Raw genomic sequence first — 17,766 nt, 5'->3', positions numbered from 1 at the left:
GAGGTGTGGAGGAGATTAGAAAAAGACAAAAGAGAGGTACTGTGTGTGTTGCAAATGTTGCAAACCATTGTAAGGATTATTGTGTTTAATAAATTACTTATTTGAGCCTAGGACTTGGGTCTCTGAGGTGATGTCTCATGTTTGGGAGGCTGCAGTGCCCTCTACTGTCCACAAATGATAAACAACTGGTCCGAGTTGCTAGAGGCAATGACACAACCAAAATATCACATGGCTGCAATAAAGCACAGTGTTTAGGTTGGAATAATTGGCCTTGTAAGACACAGTGCCCTTTAGTGTAGTGCGCAGAGTCTTAGATGCAGAAGGCAGACTGCGGAGCCAGAATGGAAGTGCAGAATATACCCACAGAATACTAGAAGGCAGGCAAGCCCTATATGAATAAAATGTATTATTATTATTAAGTGCCAGAGAAATGTGCTGCTCTATTTAGAGGGATGGGGTAACTAAAGTGGGTTGGAAATGGTTGTAAGTATGGAAATATATTTACTGGATATTTTATATACAATCACACTGGATAATTAGAATACAGCATGCACAGAAATTAGAATGTCTATTATGCCTAAGCAGTTGTTTTACTATGTAATTCTGCACCTTATAAGACATTGTTATTTGTAAAGTGTAGTGTAATCTCACCACCAGTATGGCTTAAGCACTGAATTGTACTGAGCCTTAGATAGTCAAAACACTGGATTGCACTGATAGACACTGATGAGTCTTACATGTAACTACTCCACCAAAGTAAAACGACACCTTGGGAGACTGGGTGGAGGATTAGCAATAAGGGGGCTTGGTTGAAAAGGATAGGAGACAAAGATGGCACAATGCCAAAAGGTGTTATCTATTAGCATAAAGAATAGTGGGCATGGATGGGCATAACCTAATGAGAAGTGGGCTTGACTGAAGGGTGATTAGACGAAGGTGGTGAAATGCCATTAGGTTGTAACGAATCAGACCTGAAACAAAATTGATGGCTTAGGATATAGCGGGTTGGATAATGGATGGATGGATGATTGATAATATTTAAATTTCGAGTGAATCTCTCTGTACTTATTTGTTCCTGGGACTTGGTGGCATTTGAGGTTTGGGGTGCTGCAATGCCCCCTACTGCTCACGTCTTCTCTTGACACACATTGATTAGGCAAGAATAAATCTCCATAAGTGTATTTTTTCCTCTAGTGTTAAAAATTCAATGATAGCGTAACACATTTTTTGGTTTTATAGAATTATGGAATTAACACGCAATGTAATGCCCATTGCAGATCCTACAAACCAACAAAATGAAGAATCACTGAATAATAAGAGACAAACACATTTGAAGGTTAATATTTTTTGAAAAAAAAAAAGATTTATTTTTAATTCTCATATAACAAAGTAATTCCGGATCAAATGCTGGCTTACTCTGTAACATTGTTTGTTTCTGAAGAGTACATCAGAGGTGCACTAAGTCATCTCAACAGAGCATGAGTAGCTATGCAGCTGAACATCCACCTTAAATGTGTGTGATGCTTCAGCTGACCACTGCATCCCTACAATACGTTGCTGTTAAACCAATTTCCGTAAGTAAGATTACTATAGGGGTCATTTGAGAAGCTGCTGGTATGGTGTCCAACCCCTCCACCAGAATATTCTTACTTCAAGACCCATCTTGCCCAACACAAGTGGGAAGCGCTGGATGATTGTCTGAAAGTTATTGCTTGTCAACATGAGAAAACCCTGCTTGGTATTAAATTAACTGGGAGATGTGGACGGAAGACCATAAAAGTGAAGAGTTGGCAAGGCCAATCTTCACAAAACACAACCAACTGGTGATGGGATGCAAACTCTGTTGTGTGGGGGCTTTTGGACCCAAGTGTGTTTGTGAAGAAAACACAAACAGTGCTAACAGATGAGAGCAAGGTGAGGGGAAACCCGTACACCCTTAAATGAATGTGTGTGGTCATGGCGGGACATATTGACCCTGATTGTGTACACGGGAGGAGAGTTGCATGGAATCAGATGTTGAATGTTGTACAGGATGGTGTGAGAGCCCCAGTGTATTAGAGATTCTCATGGAACACAATTTGCATAGAGGTGGGTGTGCATGCAAGTGTTTGTGAATAGAAGGTAAGGGTAAGCATTGTGTTATTAGTTTTTGTCCAAAGGGGCACAACAAGCCCTGTGTCCATGGTGTGAACGGCTCCATTGTTCCCCTTAGCTTGAGGACCAATATGAATTATATATACATGTACAGATAATATATATATCATTTATCAGCATGCTTCTTTGAAATTATGAAATTTACAATGTTGAGTATAATAAAACATACATTTTAAACAAATAAAATGTAGACAGGAGGTTCTGTTTCTTTAAACATGAGGGAAGTGGCCTTCAGTTGTGACACCTGGAGCAAAGCAGTGTCACATTAATGCAACTCGAGTAGAACTCCAACAGATCTTGAAGCCGACCTTGTCCTTTTCCAAATGCACTTCTTGTTCTGGGCTTGACATCCATAAATGTGGTAGGCTACTCTCCTAGGGTGTGCTTCTCACAGTCCTCTTCATGTCTCACTTGCTTCCTCCTGTCACAGTTCAATGTATAATGAAATGGACATGCAGTAGACTTCCAGGACCTTCTAGTCCAGCCAGTGCAGGTGCAACTGAGACATCCCCTATTGGGAGTGGTCATGAGGGGCTACATTGTGAGCTGGAAGTAAATCGTAGTGACCCGGGATGTGGCTGTTTTTTGGAAGGTCATATGGGTTCTGCATGTAGTTGGTATTCGTTCCATGAAGCATGGTACCAGTGGGCTCTGCAGAAGAGCAGATTTTGAGAATGAGATTTACAGTGATTGTTCTTCCAACAGCCCATGGCGACCTAGGGTTACACTTACCCACTTCATAAACATTCTTTTTGGCCATGGGAGAAGAGGGCACCTGAGTAAAAGGCCCATCTCGGTGTGCCGGAGACTTCATCTCCACATAACTGCTCTCGGCGTGCTTGCAGGCCAGACTGGGAGGGTCCTTGATGGTGGCATATGGGTTCTCGCTGCTGGTCAACGAGCAGCTGCTTGAGCTGCATACTGACCCTTTTATGTAATCTGGAAAGAGAGACCGGACAGAATGGTTCAGTTTGGGAAAAGCAGGCATTGGTGTGCATGCACTAATACAGCTATACACCTAAGCTGTATGAGCCGTACAGAAGCCCTACAGAAGGGAGTACAGCAAAGCAGATAAGCTTCCATAAACTGTAGTGTGGCCGAATGTAAGACACAGAGACTGGGTTATGGTCAACCTGCGATATGGTGCATGGGTGAAGGAGTAAAGAAGTGGAGATTATAATTCATACATGTGAGGGGTGATCAAAAGATTTTGAGTCTATTAAGATGAAGACCAGTAAAACCAAATATGTTTCATTCTTAAACAGAATCCTCATACATTGGTGAAAATGTTTCCATGCCACTCAGGTACAAGGTTTTGTCCTGTTTGTGTAATCCAGGCAGTGAGAGTGGCGGCACTGATGTAAGCTTAAAGAGTTTTCCTTATCATTTATTCTGATGGAATTCCCCAAACACCAAGATATTGACCAGTTTACCTTGGGCTGTGATACATGTAATCAAAATGGACTTCACTATCAACATCATAAAAAAACGTACATAAGATCTGCTTTGCATTGACTTGGAACTTGAATTTCATGGGTGCTGATGATGATGAATCACCATGCATCCATTAGTTTGATCATAGTTTGGCCTCAGGATCATGCTTTTCCAAGTTTTTGTTCCAAGAATTAAATGTCTCCTAATACAAATTCATTAGCTCATGATTCCCCTTGGAACATTGGGTGCAACGATGCTTCATTATTGAAGTCAATATTCTGGGCATTCAACATTTCCTGACCCTGATCTTGTTTAATTGTTCAGAAAGAATGGATTCTAACGCCTTTAGAATCTGCTATATCATGAATTGTCACTCATTGAAGCCCCATTATGAATCATTCCTTGGTGGAATCATTTTCTTCTGTTGATATCAACACAACTTGTATCATCTATAAGAGATGTTCATCCGTGATGGAATTTCACAGCACATCTCTTCACTGTGACATGTGATAATCTCCAGATAGTGTACTTTACCTCTAGTGTAAGAAATTCAACGATAGCATAATACATAGTTTTTTTTGGCATTCATGTTGACATCTGAAAAAAATTAACGTCTATCCAGTATTTAAAGGCAAAAAGTGTTTTTCTTTGGTATGCATATTTACACTGTTGAAAACTATCTTTGGTAAAGTCTGCATAGATATTTCATTTGTACAGGCCAAGTCCACTGTCCATATTTCATTTAGAAATGTTCACCCTTCAGGTGCCTTGCTTTATTAGGGGGAGGCATTTTGTTGGACTTAGCAAAATGTATACAAAGTCGCTCCCCATAGTGGGTTTAGTCAGTGAAATTATGGTTTGGAGCCAAAATGTGTCCTGCTGGGAAATTTATTTAGTGACTATACCTGCACTTTATTCCACCTGCTGAGTGACAGGTAGGCCTACTAGTAGCCATAAACCACATATTCAGTTATTGTAGTCCAGGGTTGCTCATGTTTCGCAACTTACAAAGTCATCACAGTAGAATAACCTTTTTGAGATCGAATTCCAACCTTTTAGTTAGCCCTGTAGACCACCTTGGAGTATGGCTAATCAGCATCACACTTTAAAGGCTGTTCAGAGAGTTGATGGGCTTTGGGCACGTACAATTACAAATGTCTGGCTCATCTGCCCATTAACACATTTCACAGGCATAATTAAACAGGATATATTAGAAATACTGGAAACAAATTACAGAATCTGGATATGAGGTCATGAAATGTAACTCATGGTGAAAATCAGGGCTACACAGAATATGGGGATGAGTAGGGTTTGAAACCTACACAGCCTCTATATCGTTTTTGAACTCATTCATTTCCATTATAGAGTCATAGGAAACTGGAGTATCATATAAAATTATGGCTGTCATCTCAGGACACAATCATACATATCCACATTACACTCTATTAAGAATTAGGCTAGAAGATACGAGACAGAACCAGAGCACATGGAGAGAATCCATACAGTCAGGTCCAGAAGTATTTGGCCAGTGATACAATTTTCATAATTTTGTCTTTGTGCGCCACCACAATGGATGTCAAATGAAGCAATCAAGATGTGATTGAAGCGTAGACTTGCAGTTTTAATTTAAGGCATTTAACAAAGACATTAAATGAGCCATTTAGAGAAGACACACATATTTATACATGGTCCCCCCCCCCCACCCCCATTTTCAGGGACTGAAAAGTATTTGGACAAACTAACATAATCATAAATATAATGATCATTTTCAATATTTGGATGAAAATCCTTTACAGTTTGTTTTGGCTCATTGTCCATCTGTACTGTGAAGCGTTGTCTCTATCAGTTTTGCAGCATTAGGCTGAATCTGAGCAGAGAGTCCCTGTAAACTTCGGAAATCATCCTGCTACTTCTGCCAACAGTAATGTAAGGAATAAACACCAGCGACCCACTTCCATTAGCAGTCACTCATGCCCATGCCATTACACTACCGCCACCATGTTTCACAGATGATGTGGTTTGCTACAGATCATGAGCCATTACTTCTCTTCTCCATATTCTTCTCAGTTCATCATTCTGGTTCATTGATCTTAATTTTATTTGTCCAAAGAAAACTTCTCCAAAGATTGGACTGGTTTTCTTTAAATATTTTCTGGTAAAGTCTAATCTGTCATTCTCTTCCTATGCTTAAGGCTTAAAAGTGGTTTGCACTGTGTAGTAAACCCTCTCTATATACTTTTGTGAAGTCTTCTCTTGATTGTAGACTTTGGTAATGATAGGCCTACAAACCAGAGAGCGTTCTTGGTGTGGTTAAATGTAATGCATTGGTTTTCCTTCAAGGACAGAATTCTGCAACCATCCAGCACAATTGTCTTCCATAATTGTCCAGGCCTGCTGGTGTTGCTGAGCTCACAAGTGCATTACTTCACTTTAAGAATGTACCAGATGGTTCAACTTCACCACTCCTGGTGTTTCTGCTATCTCTTGGATGGGTTGGTTTTGTTTTCTCTGCCTAATGATGTTGTGTTGTTAATAACATGGACAGCTCTTTGGACTTCAATTTGAGAGTTAACAGCGACAGTTTCCAAATGAAAATTCCACACATGGTATCAACTCCAGACCTTCTACCTGCTTAATAGTTAATGAAATAATACGGGACCTCCTCACACTGTTAGTCAAATGTCTAAACACTTTTGAGCCCCTGAAAATATAGGAACATGTAAAAAAAATGTCTGCCATTCCTAAATGGCTCATATGATATTTCTGTTAAACCCTCTGAATGAATGCTGAAAGCCTACACTTCAATCATGTCATTATTTATTCATTTCAAATCCATTGTGGTGGCATACAGAGCCAAAATTTGGAAAATTGTGTCACTGTCCAAATACTTAGGGACCTGACTGTATGGTTATTGGAGAATACTTACTCAGTCATTGACGTGGTAAGAATCAAACCCTGGTTCCTTTGAGCTATAAACTAAGAGTACTAACTGGCCTGTTGTCAGGCCACTCAAATAGGCAACCCAACAAATGTGCATCTACAGTACCTGCCAGACCTTGGTCTACAATGTATGTGTTGTACTGGCGCTCTACTCCAGCAGCACCTGCGTTATGAAAATTAAAAGGCATTAGGAAGTACGTGCATAAGAAAATATAAAGCGTTCAGGCAGTCAGTGCATTTAGTTGCACAAATCTCTAGGTTGTGTACCACACTTTTAGGACCAGGAGCCAGCACACTACGTTATACAAAGATACCCTGTGTTACACACATAGACATCAGGGAATCAGTACAGTGGTTTATACAGTGCCTTCCATAATGTTTGGGACAAAGACACATTTATCCTTGATTTTCCCCTCTGTTGTACAGCTTAAAATTACAAATAAAACAATTCAGACGTGATTAAAGTGCACATTGCAGACTTTAGTTTAAGAGTACTTGCGCAAGTTTCAGTCACGACATGTAGAAATAACAACACTTTTTCTACATGGTCCACCCTATTTCAGGGCACCATAAAGTTTGGGTCAGTTGGCATCACAGATGTTTGTGATTTCTCATTTGTGTTTTATGACTTCATAAGATACCTCGGCTTGAGGACACGAGCTGTGCCAATGAAAGTCAAAGAAGCCATTATGAGGCAGAAAAACAAGAATCAAACTATTTGAGACATCAGTAAAGCCTTAAGATGACCTCAATCAACTGTCTGGAACATCACTAAGAAGAAAGAATGGACTGGTGAGCTCAGTAATCACAAAGGGACTGGTAGGCCAAGGAAGAAATTCACTGCTGATGACAAAAGAATCCTCACTATGGTAAAGAAAAAGCCAGAAACAGTCTTCAGGAGGCAGATGTCAGAGATGACTATCTGCAGAAGACTTCATGAACAGACATACAGAGGCTACACTGTAAGATGACAACCACTAGCTAGCCACACAAACAGGATGACCAGATTACAGTTTGTGAGAAAGGACTTAAAAGAGCCTGCAGAATTCTGGGAAAAGGTCCTGTGGATAGACAAGACAAAGATGAACCTGATCAGAGTGATGGAGTGTGGAGACCAAAAGATACTGCCTAAGATCCAAAGCAGACCACCTCATCTGTTAAACATGGTTGGGGTGTTATGGCTTGGGCATGTATGGCTGTCACAGGTCCTGGCACAATTCTCTTCATTGATGACAGAACTGCTGACGGCAGTCAAACAATGAACTCTGAGGTGTACAGAAACATCTGATTTCGTTAAGTTCTAGTAAATGCCTCTAAACCCATTGGATATGACTTCATCCTACAACAAGATAATGCTCTAATCATACTGTTGATGCAACACAGGGGCTTTTCAAAGCTAAAAAATGAAACATTCTTGAATAGCCAAGCCAGTCACCCAGTTTCAATCCAATTGAGCAGGGAATCCATATGCTGAAAACGTAAGGGGGCAAGCCCCCAAAACAAACAGGAGCTGAAGATGGCTGCATTAGAGGCCTGGCAGAGCATCACCAGAGAAGACCCTCAGCACCTGGTGATGTCTATGAATCACAGACTTCAAGCAATCATATCTGACAAAGTCCTAAATATGTGGGCTTTAACAGGCCTGCCATTGCAGCTGTGTCCTAAACACTGTGGTGCCCAGACAGGGGAGGAGCGGGGGCTTGTAGAAAAAGTATTATGTGACTGAAATGTGTGCAAATCAACTGAAGTGACAGTCTGCAATGTGCACTTTAATCATGATGTCTGAATATTTTGATCTGTAATCTTAAACTGTGGAGCAGAGGAGAAAATCAAGGAAAAATGTGTCTTTGTTCCAAACATTGTGGAGGTCACTGTATATGCACAATTACTGACAACCAAGTCAGAGTTATTTGACCAAAAGAACAGCCTTTTTATATTTTGTGCCCAGCTTCCCAGCACATTCAGGTGGTCTTGTCATGCACACAACTAGTATTAAACACCAAAGACTGCGTTTGCAACTCACCAAGATCATTCAGGTTGCAGTATGGCCTCCAGGCAGCACTATCTCTGGCTGTCTTTCTACTCTTAAGCTGTAAGAAACATAAAAAAGTGCAATGTGAGCATGCTGGTACAAAGTGTGCCTGCAGTCAGGGAAGATTCTTAGGATAGGATTTCAATAGAATTGAAATTAAATTGCAGATAGATGGCCTCAGAAAGCATCTCCTTTGGTTGTTCTATGTAAAGAAATTAGGGCCATACTCCACTTGCTTACCTTAGGAAGCTTTGAGAAAATCATTTTATACCTTACTGCTGGGGTTCCTGCTCAGACTGCTGGCACCCTGAGATAAAGTGTGGTAACTTGGATTTGAGAAATAGTGTCCATTGGCACTGCTATGGGAGGCATCTGGGGAGAAAATACATCGACAGCAAACATCTCAGAAGCATGACAGTAGAGTCTCGCTTTAATGGGAAAAAGCTATGTACAGATACAGAACACACTAATGTACTAAACATGTGCGGGGATACCCAAACACACACAGAGGAACTCAGAGATATACTGGTGTCAGACAAATAAATAAATGAAGGCATTTTAAAACACTGCAACATACAGAACACTCTAGCACAGTGGTTCTCAACCTTCTTGGCCTTGGGACCCAGTTTTAGCTGTTTTTGTTCAGTTTTAGCAGTAATTTTAATATAAACTAGCCACCTTTTTCTTTTCAATTTCACACATTAACAAATAACAGTAAATACATATTCATCATTGATAAAGATTGTACGTAATAGATGAAATATGTAAGGTATTCATCCAAACATAACTCGACACATGGGTGTCCAGCAACATTCTTTTAGCTTAATGGAGAATCGCGTACTCAAGGACATCAGTAGAAATTAAGGGAAAGCGCATTTAAAACTGAAGCCAGGAAGCAGTTCTTTATGCAAAGAACAGGGAGAACCAACTACCGGGAGAAGAAAAGTTGACAATCTTCTGGATGAGATATTGGGACAGCTTAGCTATTAGCTGACCAAATGAGCCTGATAGACTGAATAGTCTCCTCTTGTTTGTCAAATTTCTTATGTTCCTATGTTCTTAATACGAAAATGAATTTAGTGTTCATTAGTCTTTTTAAAAGTCTGATCTTCACCAGTTTGTCAATATGATGGGCAACTGAAGTGAGTGCAGAGAGGAATATGTTCAAGTTTGCAGGCGACAGACATGTCTTGAATTTCAGTGCACACGTCTACTGCACAAGGCCAACCAAGCGGTTCTGCATTTGTGTGTACTTTCTTTTATTTGGCAATTCGATGTGCAACAAGAAGTCTCCCCAAGGAAATGCTAGCTTGTTGTACAAACGCTAGAATGTTGTTTGTGAAGCCTTAAGACTTTCATCTTTTCATATAAAAAAGTCAAACGATTTTACTTTCATAAAGTTGCATGCTTTGTTTCAAAATGTCTTTATAGTTTGGAAGGCTTTGTGCTTTTGTTTGGTAGTAATGCACTGCAAATAAGGCACAATGGGTGTTGCTCACCTCTCTAAATGGCAAAAGTAAGTTATACCTCAGAAAAGCTGGGTTGTATGTTCTTTAAACATTCCGGTTTGGTTGAGATTTTTGGGACTAATCTTTGGAGGTTGATACACAATTGGAAGAGTTCGGAGTAGGTGATGCTACAGGGCCTTTGACCATGAGCTTGTCCATGTTCGTTGACATTTTTAATGAAGTATGCAGTATATAACTTGTTGTCATCTGCTTAGGTCAGTCATTTTGGTTTCCCAGTATGCAGTATTTTGACTGGATGCAGAAACCTTGACAACCTTTAAGAAGAATCTTTTTGAGATAATGAGACAGCTTAGCTATTACGTAAACAAACTGACTTGATGGACTGAATGGTCTGCTCTCGTTTGTCAAATTTCTTATGTTTCTAACTGAAATCTGCCATCAGTAGCCTCGAAAAACATTAAAGTGATATCTGATATTATTTATTTATTACAACTTGCACTAATGACCCATCTAGGGTATTGTGATGAGTGGTCTGTGGCGCAGTGCAGGTTTTTAAATAAATAATTTAGTCCAGAGAGTGTGCAGGCTAAGAATGGGTATAGATGTGCCCATACTGGTGCTACCCCGGGGTTGATTGTGGCGCTTGTCTGATCACACACTCACGTACAAATGCGAGTGAATCAGTCAGGTCCCTCATTCACATCTCGGAGTAAGGGGAGGGTCACACCTGCACCCAATCAGGCCATATAATGCAGCCTGCCGACAGAGGGAAGGAGGAGAACAAAAGAAAGAAGAAACAAGAATAGAGAGGAATGGAGATTAAAAGAAAGAAAACAGAGAGGCCGAATCGGGAGAGCCCATACAGAGAGGAATGAAGGCCAGTGTTTGGGGGCGAGCCTCAGAGAGAAGAGCCTTAGGCTGAAGAAGGGACGCTCACATAGGACAATATTGGGGAATAGGAGCAGCTCATTTGGCGGCGTCTCCCACAGACGCCAAAGGACTGGCAGAAGGGAGTACGTGTGTTTGGCTCAGCATGGCGCCACATGGATGGCGATGGGGACTCAAGCCAGGAATTTAGGGTTGACTGCACCTGGGGCTCATATGGCGCTTTTCCACTGCATAGTACGGCACAGCACGGTTCAGTACCGCTTTAGAGTGGGCGGGATTATTCACGTGTCGTTATAGTTGCGCCGCCTCTACTGCTCGCTCTTCATTTTTTTTAACTTGTCCCTACACTTTTTTTAAGTCCGATGGTAGCCATGTGCGCCCAAGAGCTTAGCGACCTCCTGAAAAACTTTTTCATTCCGCGTCGCCCCATCCAGCTCTCGTTGGATCCGCTCCACGGCTACCAACGAGAGGAACGTCTGTACTTCCTCAATAGACCACGAAACACCCATTTTTGGTTAAAACAAAATGGTGCGTCCGAACCTTCGCTGGCTGTGCTAAAAATCTAGCGCGTCTGTTGTGTCTCGTGTCGCAAGTTCAGTGACGCAGTAATGATGATTTTCTCCGGCCAATCAGTGACCAGCAGAGTTTACACGTCACGTTTAGGGAACGGTTCGGCGCGCTTGGAACCTCGGCTGAGGTGGTACTAAAAAAAGGACCAGGTACCAGTTACTGTTCCCAGTGGAAAACCCCCCAAAAGTGAGCTGAACTGAACTGTGTTGTGCCGTACTATGCAGTGGAAAAGCGCCAATATTTACATGGAAGAGCTGTTTCTGGATTTTAATCTAATTTAATTTATTTAAATTTTTTCTTAACCTTTATGTTTATTTATTGACTATTTATTGAAGATCATTCGTTGCACTGCACTTTCAGGGACTGCTGCCTGTTCTTCTGGTTTTAATAAAAGCACTGAACACTTCTTGCACCAACCCTTTGCTACATGCATGTGAGCCTCATCTTGGCTCATGACTGCCAGGTTGAAGAGGCTCCAGGAAGAGACAAAGGAGCATGGTATCCAGGTACCCACAGATTGAGAAACACTGCAATAACAGAGCAAACCAAACCAACCATAACACACAAATACTTAGATCACACTTAATGCACGTATACTGTATGCACGTAGAATAGGTACAGGTACTGTACATCAGCAGAGATGTTCCCCTGTAATGTGCAACATGTATGTCCACAAATGCTCACACACATTTACATGCATGGGCGCCCTGAATATAGGTAACGCTTGAACCTCATCAGAACATGCAAAATGCACACCTGCAAACACATGCTGAGACACACCCTCAAATAATACAGGAATGCAGTTAAATATACACACAGACAAGAGTACACCCACATACTGTTGAATAGATATTAAAAATCCCACACACACAGATGCATTTTAACAGTATAAAACACAAACATGTACTGAAATACAGGATGACTAAAGCTTCATAAAGACACATTTTCCAAAATACTTATTTATCACAATGTAGACATATTGTCAAATACTCACATGTAAACACACCATTTCTTTCTCTCCCACACACACTCTTAAAGCAGCATCACTGCATAGTGGAAGACGACAGCACCTGTGGCTGTGATTGATCCAGGTGAGGTGGCTGACCCCCCCGCCCACCCCCGAAAAACCGAGGCCTAGGTCCCTCCCGGGCCCTACCTGACAGTGAGTAGTCAGTAGTGCTTATCCTCATGCCTGAGGTGTACGAGACGCTTGGCATGTCATGTCCCTTCTCCCTCTGCTTATACCGGTACCACACAAAAAGGCCAAGCAGGGTGATTATGATGAAGAGCAGCGTGATGATGCCCACAACAGCTCCCACTGAGTGTCTCTCTGATGCCAGGGCAGGGCTGATCTTAGTGTAGGGATTTAGTTCCTCCATCATAAGGGCAGCTGCCAAAGGAAAAGCCAAGGCACAGTTGACTTGGGGCAGATGGTGACAAAGCAGGAATTCAAGCCTGGCACTGTTCACTCACCTTGGTCACATCGGATTCCTTTGAAGCCAGTGCTGCAGTAGCACGTCCCAGTCACATGGTCACAGGTGGCGTTATTCAAACACTCGCACAGCTGTTTGCACCCATAGCCAAATGTTCCAGGAGGGCATTCTGTAGGAAATTAATTAAATAAGCGTACTGCCAGTAAAACAAACTAAGCAGTTCAGAAATGAAAGTAATGATCAGGATATGAATCTATAATGTTATGGTTCAGTTATGATTATTTCTTTGGCTTAAGTTTATTTCTTGTTTATTTAGTTTTTTGTTGTTTATAAATAAGTTTGTATGTTATGTTATTAATTCTTTTTTTGGTTTTACTTTTGTGTTTCTATGCAGTGTTGATTCTGTTCTGCCATGTCTCTTATATGTGGAACCTAAGAAGGCGGGGCCACCTAAATAGTCAGCTGCAGTTCCAATAGTACTCACATTTACTTTTACTTATTTGGCTGATGCCTTTATCCAAGGCAACTTAAATCATTTGAGATACAACTGGTTACATTTCTTTGGGTTTCCCAATTGGAACACAGGCAGGTGAAGCGACTTGCTCAGGGTCACACAGTGTCAGTAGCAGGATTTGAACTCATAACCTCAGGGTTTGAAGTCCAAAGCCTTAACCACTACATGTCTTAAGATTCTGAGTCTTCATCAGTTTCATCCTAGTTAGTGTTGCGGCTTGTTTTTACTCTCACCAATCAGGAAGGGCTGGGGACTGATAAGGTCTGCTCATGTAGAACAGTGCCAGTATTTATCAAGCGTCTTGGAATTACTCCTAGGAGATGCACTAAAAGTCTGAGTGACTGAGTGGGATATGAATTTGTCCTACTCCAGAGTAGGACATGAGGAGTAGTTATGAAGCGTCCAACACACATTCCCTGCAAGGAGCAAAAGTTCACATTTGAGAATAATTGATGTTACAATTTTATGGCACCCCCAAGATGCAAAATGGCACTCATGAAAACGTTTTGTAGTTTCCTTGGAAGCCTTGAGGATGCGTTGTAGTTTATTTCTAATACTAATGATAAGCCTTCACCACAACGATAGTAATAATAACAATAATAATATTCAAAGTAGCAGGACAAGATGATGGAAAACATAATAAGGTAGGATATTGTGCTAAGCAGCACGTAATTGTTGCCACTTCACAACAACATGAAGAATAATATTGTAACCAGCACTAAGATGGAAAGACCGAGACATGCACATTGAATCAGAGTAAAGCCCAATAACGGCCATCTTTCTTTAACCACCAATGATCCACAGCTGTACTTTGAGAAGAATTACCTTCTCGCTGATAAGGAAAATGCCTCGTACAGTAACCATTATACTGAAACTGGCCATGGCTATTCCACGGCTGTTTCTGAAACCACGTTCTCTCTTCTTGAGTCATGTGTCTTGCCTCTTTCCATGATGCAACCTTATCTTTTGCCAGGCTGTATTTACCCAATGCCTGTCCTATTGAACATTCCCAGGCTTGTAAAGTGTAACACGAATGCTCGAGATGTTCATGAAATGCAGAGCTCAGTGCACCTGCATGACATTTCACTGCCAATGGCCCATCCTGTCCCTCCTATCTTCAGGGTAATATACTGGCTACTACAAACCAGTTTGCATCCATGGCCTCCTGTGTGTTGATACTGTGATTATCGCTTGCAATTCACATATGCATGTTGAGCGTCATTTGGGGCAATGTTCTTTATGCGTGTGCCATCAATAGCACCAACAACTACAGGAAAACCAGCGATTGGCATGAAGGCAGCTTGATTACACGTTACCTTGAGTAGAGTGATGGAGAAATGCATACTTCTGTGTATTACCTCATGTGTTCTAAGGGTATTTGGTAGAAAATTTGAGAAATAGTTGTTTGTGACATATCCAAATCATTGCCATCGCAAAGCTGCATTTTCTACATGGCCAAAAGAAAAAATAACCTAAGCACCACTTTTATTTTGGCTGACAGCGCACAGCTTCTACATGTAGATGGAGCAATCATGTAGCATATTTTATATTTGTTTGAGTTGCTGCTGTGTTGAATTTAGAATGAATATTATCCACTTTGCTGCAGATACCCTAGCTACACAGTCAAATCAGGCTTTCTTTGAGCAGAACCTCATTGTTATTTTTAGCAGGTGCAAACCTTGAGGCGGAAGGTGCGATTATGAGACATGCAAACAGTATAAGATTTGTTCTGAGTATTACTCCATCTCTGGGTATCTTTTTATAAGTTCATTGATGTCCTACATTTTCAAAACATTTGCCTTTTCTGGAATGTCTCTGCCTGGACACCATCTTGTGGTAGCTCCTACAAAGTTAGGACAGCTCACAATCCCTCCTAAATCCAGGGGAAGTTTCCAAAATGAAGAAAATCGATAAAATGGTATTACTCTTGCTCCTAAGGATAGGACAAAATTTGCATCACTCTGAGATTTTTCAGCCAGTTCGGATCATTTTTCTACTTTGGGACGCTTGATAAATACAAGCATTGGATTTGCAAATGGAATGTGTATGATATTAGCAGAGAACACTAAACTAGACTGGAATGGTCTTCAAAGAGCAGAGACTGTCATAGCCTATCGGTGAAGGCTTTGAACATCTCACCATCTGACTGGCAACCTGCTCTGTCGGAGTCTGCAACCAAAGCAGACAGCCTGAACCAATGGAAAGACTGAGTATCCAAAACGAGTCAGTAAATAACTGGATCTGAAGACTGTGGACACTAAAATCACAAAATCTTGGGATATCACAAAAAAGGGCATACTAGACCTGCTAAAGAACCCGTTTTTTTAAAGAGAAGATCCTAAATATGAGATGGCCTGTAAGTAAATCTGAATATGCTGCTACCAATTAAGGATTAAGACCCCCACACGCCACAGGGTGACTTAGTAATAATAATAATAATAATAATACTTTACATTTATATAGCTCCTTTTCTCACTAATCAAAGTGCTTCAGTGAGTGAGGAGCCACTTTAACCACCACTAATGTGTAGCACCCCCTGGATGATGTAAAGGCAGCCAGTTGTACACTAGCATAACGGCACACATTAGCTGCTAGGTGGTGAAGTGGTGAGAGATAGTTAGCCAATTAGAGTCATGGGCCGTGGTGGGCAATTTAGCCTGAACATTGGGATACACCCTGCTCTTTATGAAGGATACCCAAGGATCCTTTATGATCCCAGAGAGTCAGGGCCTTATTTTTACGTCTCATTTGAAGGATGGCACCATTTTTACAGCACAGTGTCCCCATCACTGCACTGCGGTATTAAGATCCACATTCAGAACACAGAGTAAGCGCCCCCTGCTGGCCTCACCAACACCTCTTCCAATAGCAAGCAAAACTTTCCTAGATGGTCTCCCATCCAAGTACTGGTCAGGCTCAAACAAACTCAGCTTCAGGTGGATGACCCCTTCTGAAGTGTATGTGGTATGGCTGCTAGTAGATCATACTTTTAACAATGCAGCACTTGTTAGATTAATGCTTTGTGTTATTCCCCACTCTTGTGATCTTCACTTGGAGTCTAAATTGTTTGAATCAAGTGTGTGTGGGGGGTTAGTTTATTGTATCATCAACTGGAGGGGGGTTCCCGCAGGCCATTTCGCTGCACAGACACTCCATCATTGCATTGAGCGCTTAGCATTTATGAATAGGCCTCTTGTCATCACTGCCACTTGGCGTGCACCCAAAACACCCTGACTCACTGTGCTCGCAGCGGTCTCCCATAAAGCCAGTCCGACATGAGCAACGCCCAGTGATATGGTCACAATCTGCTCCATTCTGACAGTGACACACTTGAGCACACTCTCTTCCAAAGAATCCTGTTGGGCATCCTGAGAAGACAAAGTAAAGCAGCAAGAACCGTGACCTCATTTTCACTTCCAAAATACATTTTAATAGTTTTATTTAAAAAATCGCCTTTCTCTCGATGACATCTAGGAATTAAATTGATGAAGTGTATTTATAAACATATCATTTTATATTTGTTTGACTTGCTGCTGTGTTGAACTTAGAATGAACACTATCCACTTTGCTGCAGATACCCTAGCTACACAGTCAAATCAGGTGTCTATGAGCAGAACCTCATTCATATTTTTAGCAGGAACAAACCTTGGGACATGCAAGGAGAGGAAACAATGAAATACTCACTCTGTGTGCAGTACAGTCCTATCCAGCCCTCTGCACACTTGCACTCCCCATCATAGGCACTACACTGCGCTCCATTGTGACAGTTGCATGTGTGGATACAATTTGGACCCCATAATCCCTGCAGGCAGGCTGTGCCATAAGAAAACAGAAGTTAGTTTCTTGCCACTGTCTTACACTAGGGGGCAATGTCACTCCATTAGTACTGCATGTCCCTTCCTGGATCAGTAAGTAGCGCAGAGGCTTATCACAAGTACATATGTATGGAGCAAAATGCAAATGTTGTCTAACAATAAAAGGCTAAACAGACAATACACTATTTTAGCAGATCCATCCATATCAAAGAAATGTAGTCTGAACCACAGAAAGTCTCCATCTGGCTCACGAAACTAGTCACTACCTTCAAGTCAAAGCTTTGTGAGCCTTCTGTGGCTGCACTATTGTAGAGACCGACTCTGGTCCAGCTGTGCCCACTTTTAAGAATAACTGCAATTGAGCACCCCAAATTGAATAATGTCCCACCCCACCTGTGGCCACACTATGACAGCGACAAAATCTACATTTAGCCACATTCACATTATTAACCATACCAGGCTTGAATCCCATTGTATTCACCCCCTGGACTGACACAGAATTGGAAATAAAAGTGAA

General features: G+C 41.4%; 1 protein-coding gene across 5 annotated transcripts in view; it reads right to left on the bottom strand.

The window, feature by feature from the left end:
* Window positions 1-1,342: 1,342 nt before the first annotated feature.
* The window catches only part of megf11 (multiple EGF-like-domains 11), a 133,785-nt gene continuing 117,361 nt past the window's right edge, over window positions 1,343-17,766 (bottom strand). For 4 of the 5 annotated variants that reach the window (XM_039773531.1, XM_039773529.1, XM_039773532.1 and 1 more), the window contains exons 17-25: window positions 17,119-17,247; window positions 16,674-16,802; window positions 12,961-13,089; window positions 12,644-12,877; window positions 8,832-8,932; window positions 8,552-8,618; window positions 6,635-6,691; window positions 2,887-3,093; window positions 1,343-2,805 (exon numbers count right to left, since the gene is read on the bottom strand). In XM_039773531.1, the coding sequence (XP_039629465.1) occupies window positions 2,666-2,805; window positions 2,887-3,093; window positions 6,635-6,691; window positions 8,552-8,618; window positions 8,832-8,932; window positions 12,644-12,877; window positions 12,961-13,089; window positions 16,674-16,802; window positions 17,119-17,247 (1,193 nt within the window). In that variant the 3' untranslated portion in view covers window positions 1,343-2,665. The remainder of the gene's footprint in view (window positions 2,806-2,886; window positions 3,094-6,634; window positions 6,692-8,551; window positions 8,619-8,831; window positions 8,933-12,643; window positions 12,878-12,960; window positions 13,090-16,673; window positions 16,803-17,118; window positions 17,248-17,766) is intronic. The other variant, XM_039773533.1, reaches the window with a different exon arrangement.

The sequence above is a fragment of the Polypterus senegalus genome, chromosome 12 (genome assembly GCF_016835505.1).
Source record: "Polypterus senegalus isolate Bchr_013 chromosome 12, ASM1683550v1, whole genome shotgun sequence".
Classification (NCBI taxonomy): domain Eukaryota; kingdom Metazoa; phylum Chordata; class Cladistia; order Polypteriformes; family Polypteridae; genus Polypterus; species Polypterus senegalus.
Note: the sequence above shows the minus strand (reverse complement) of the source record. Positions and strands in the feature narration are given on the sequence as shown.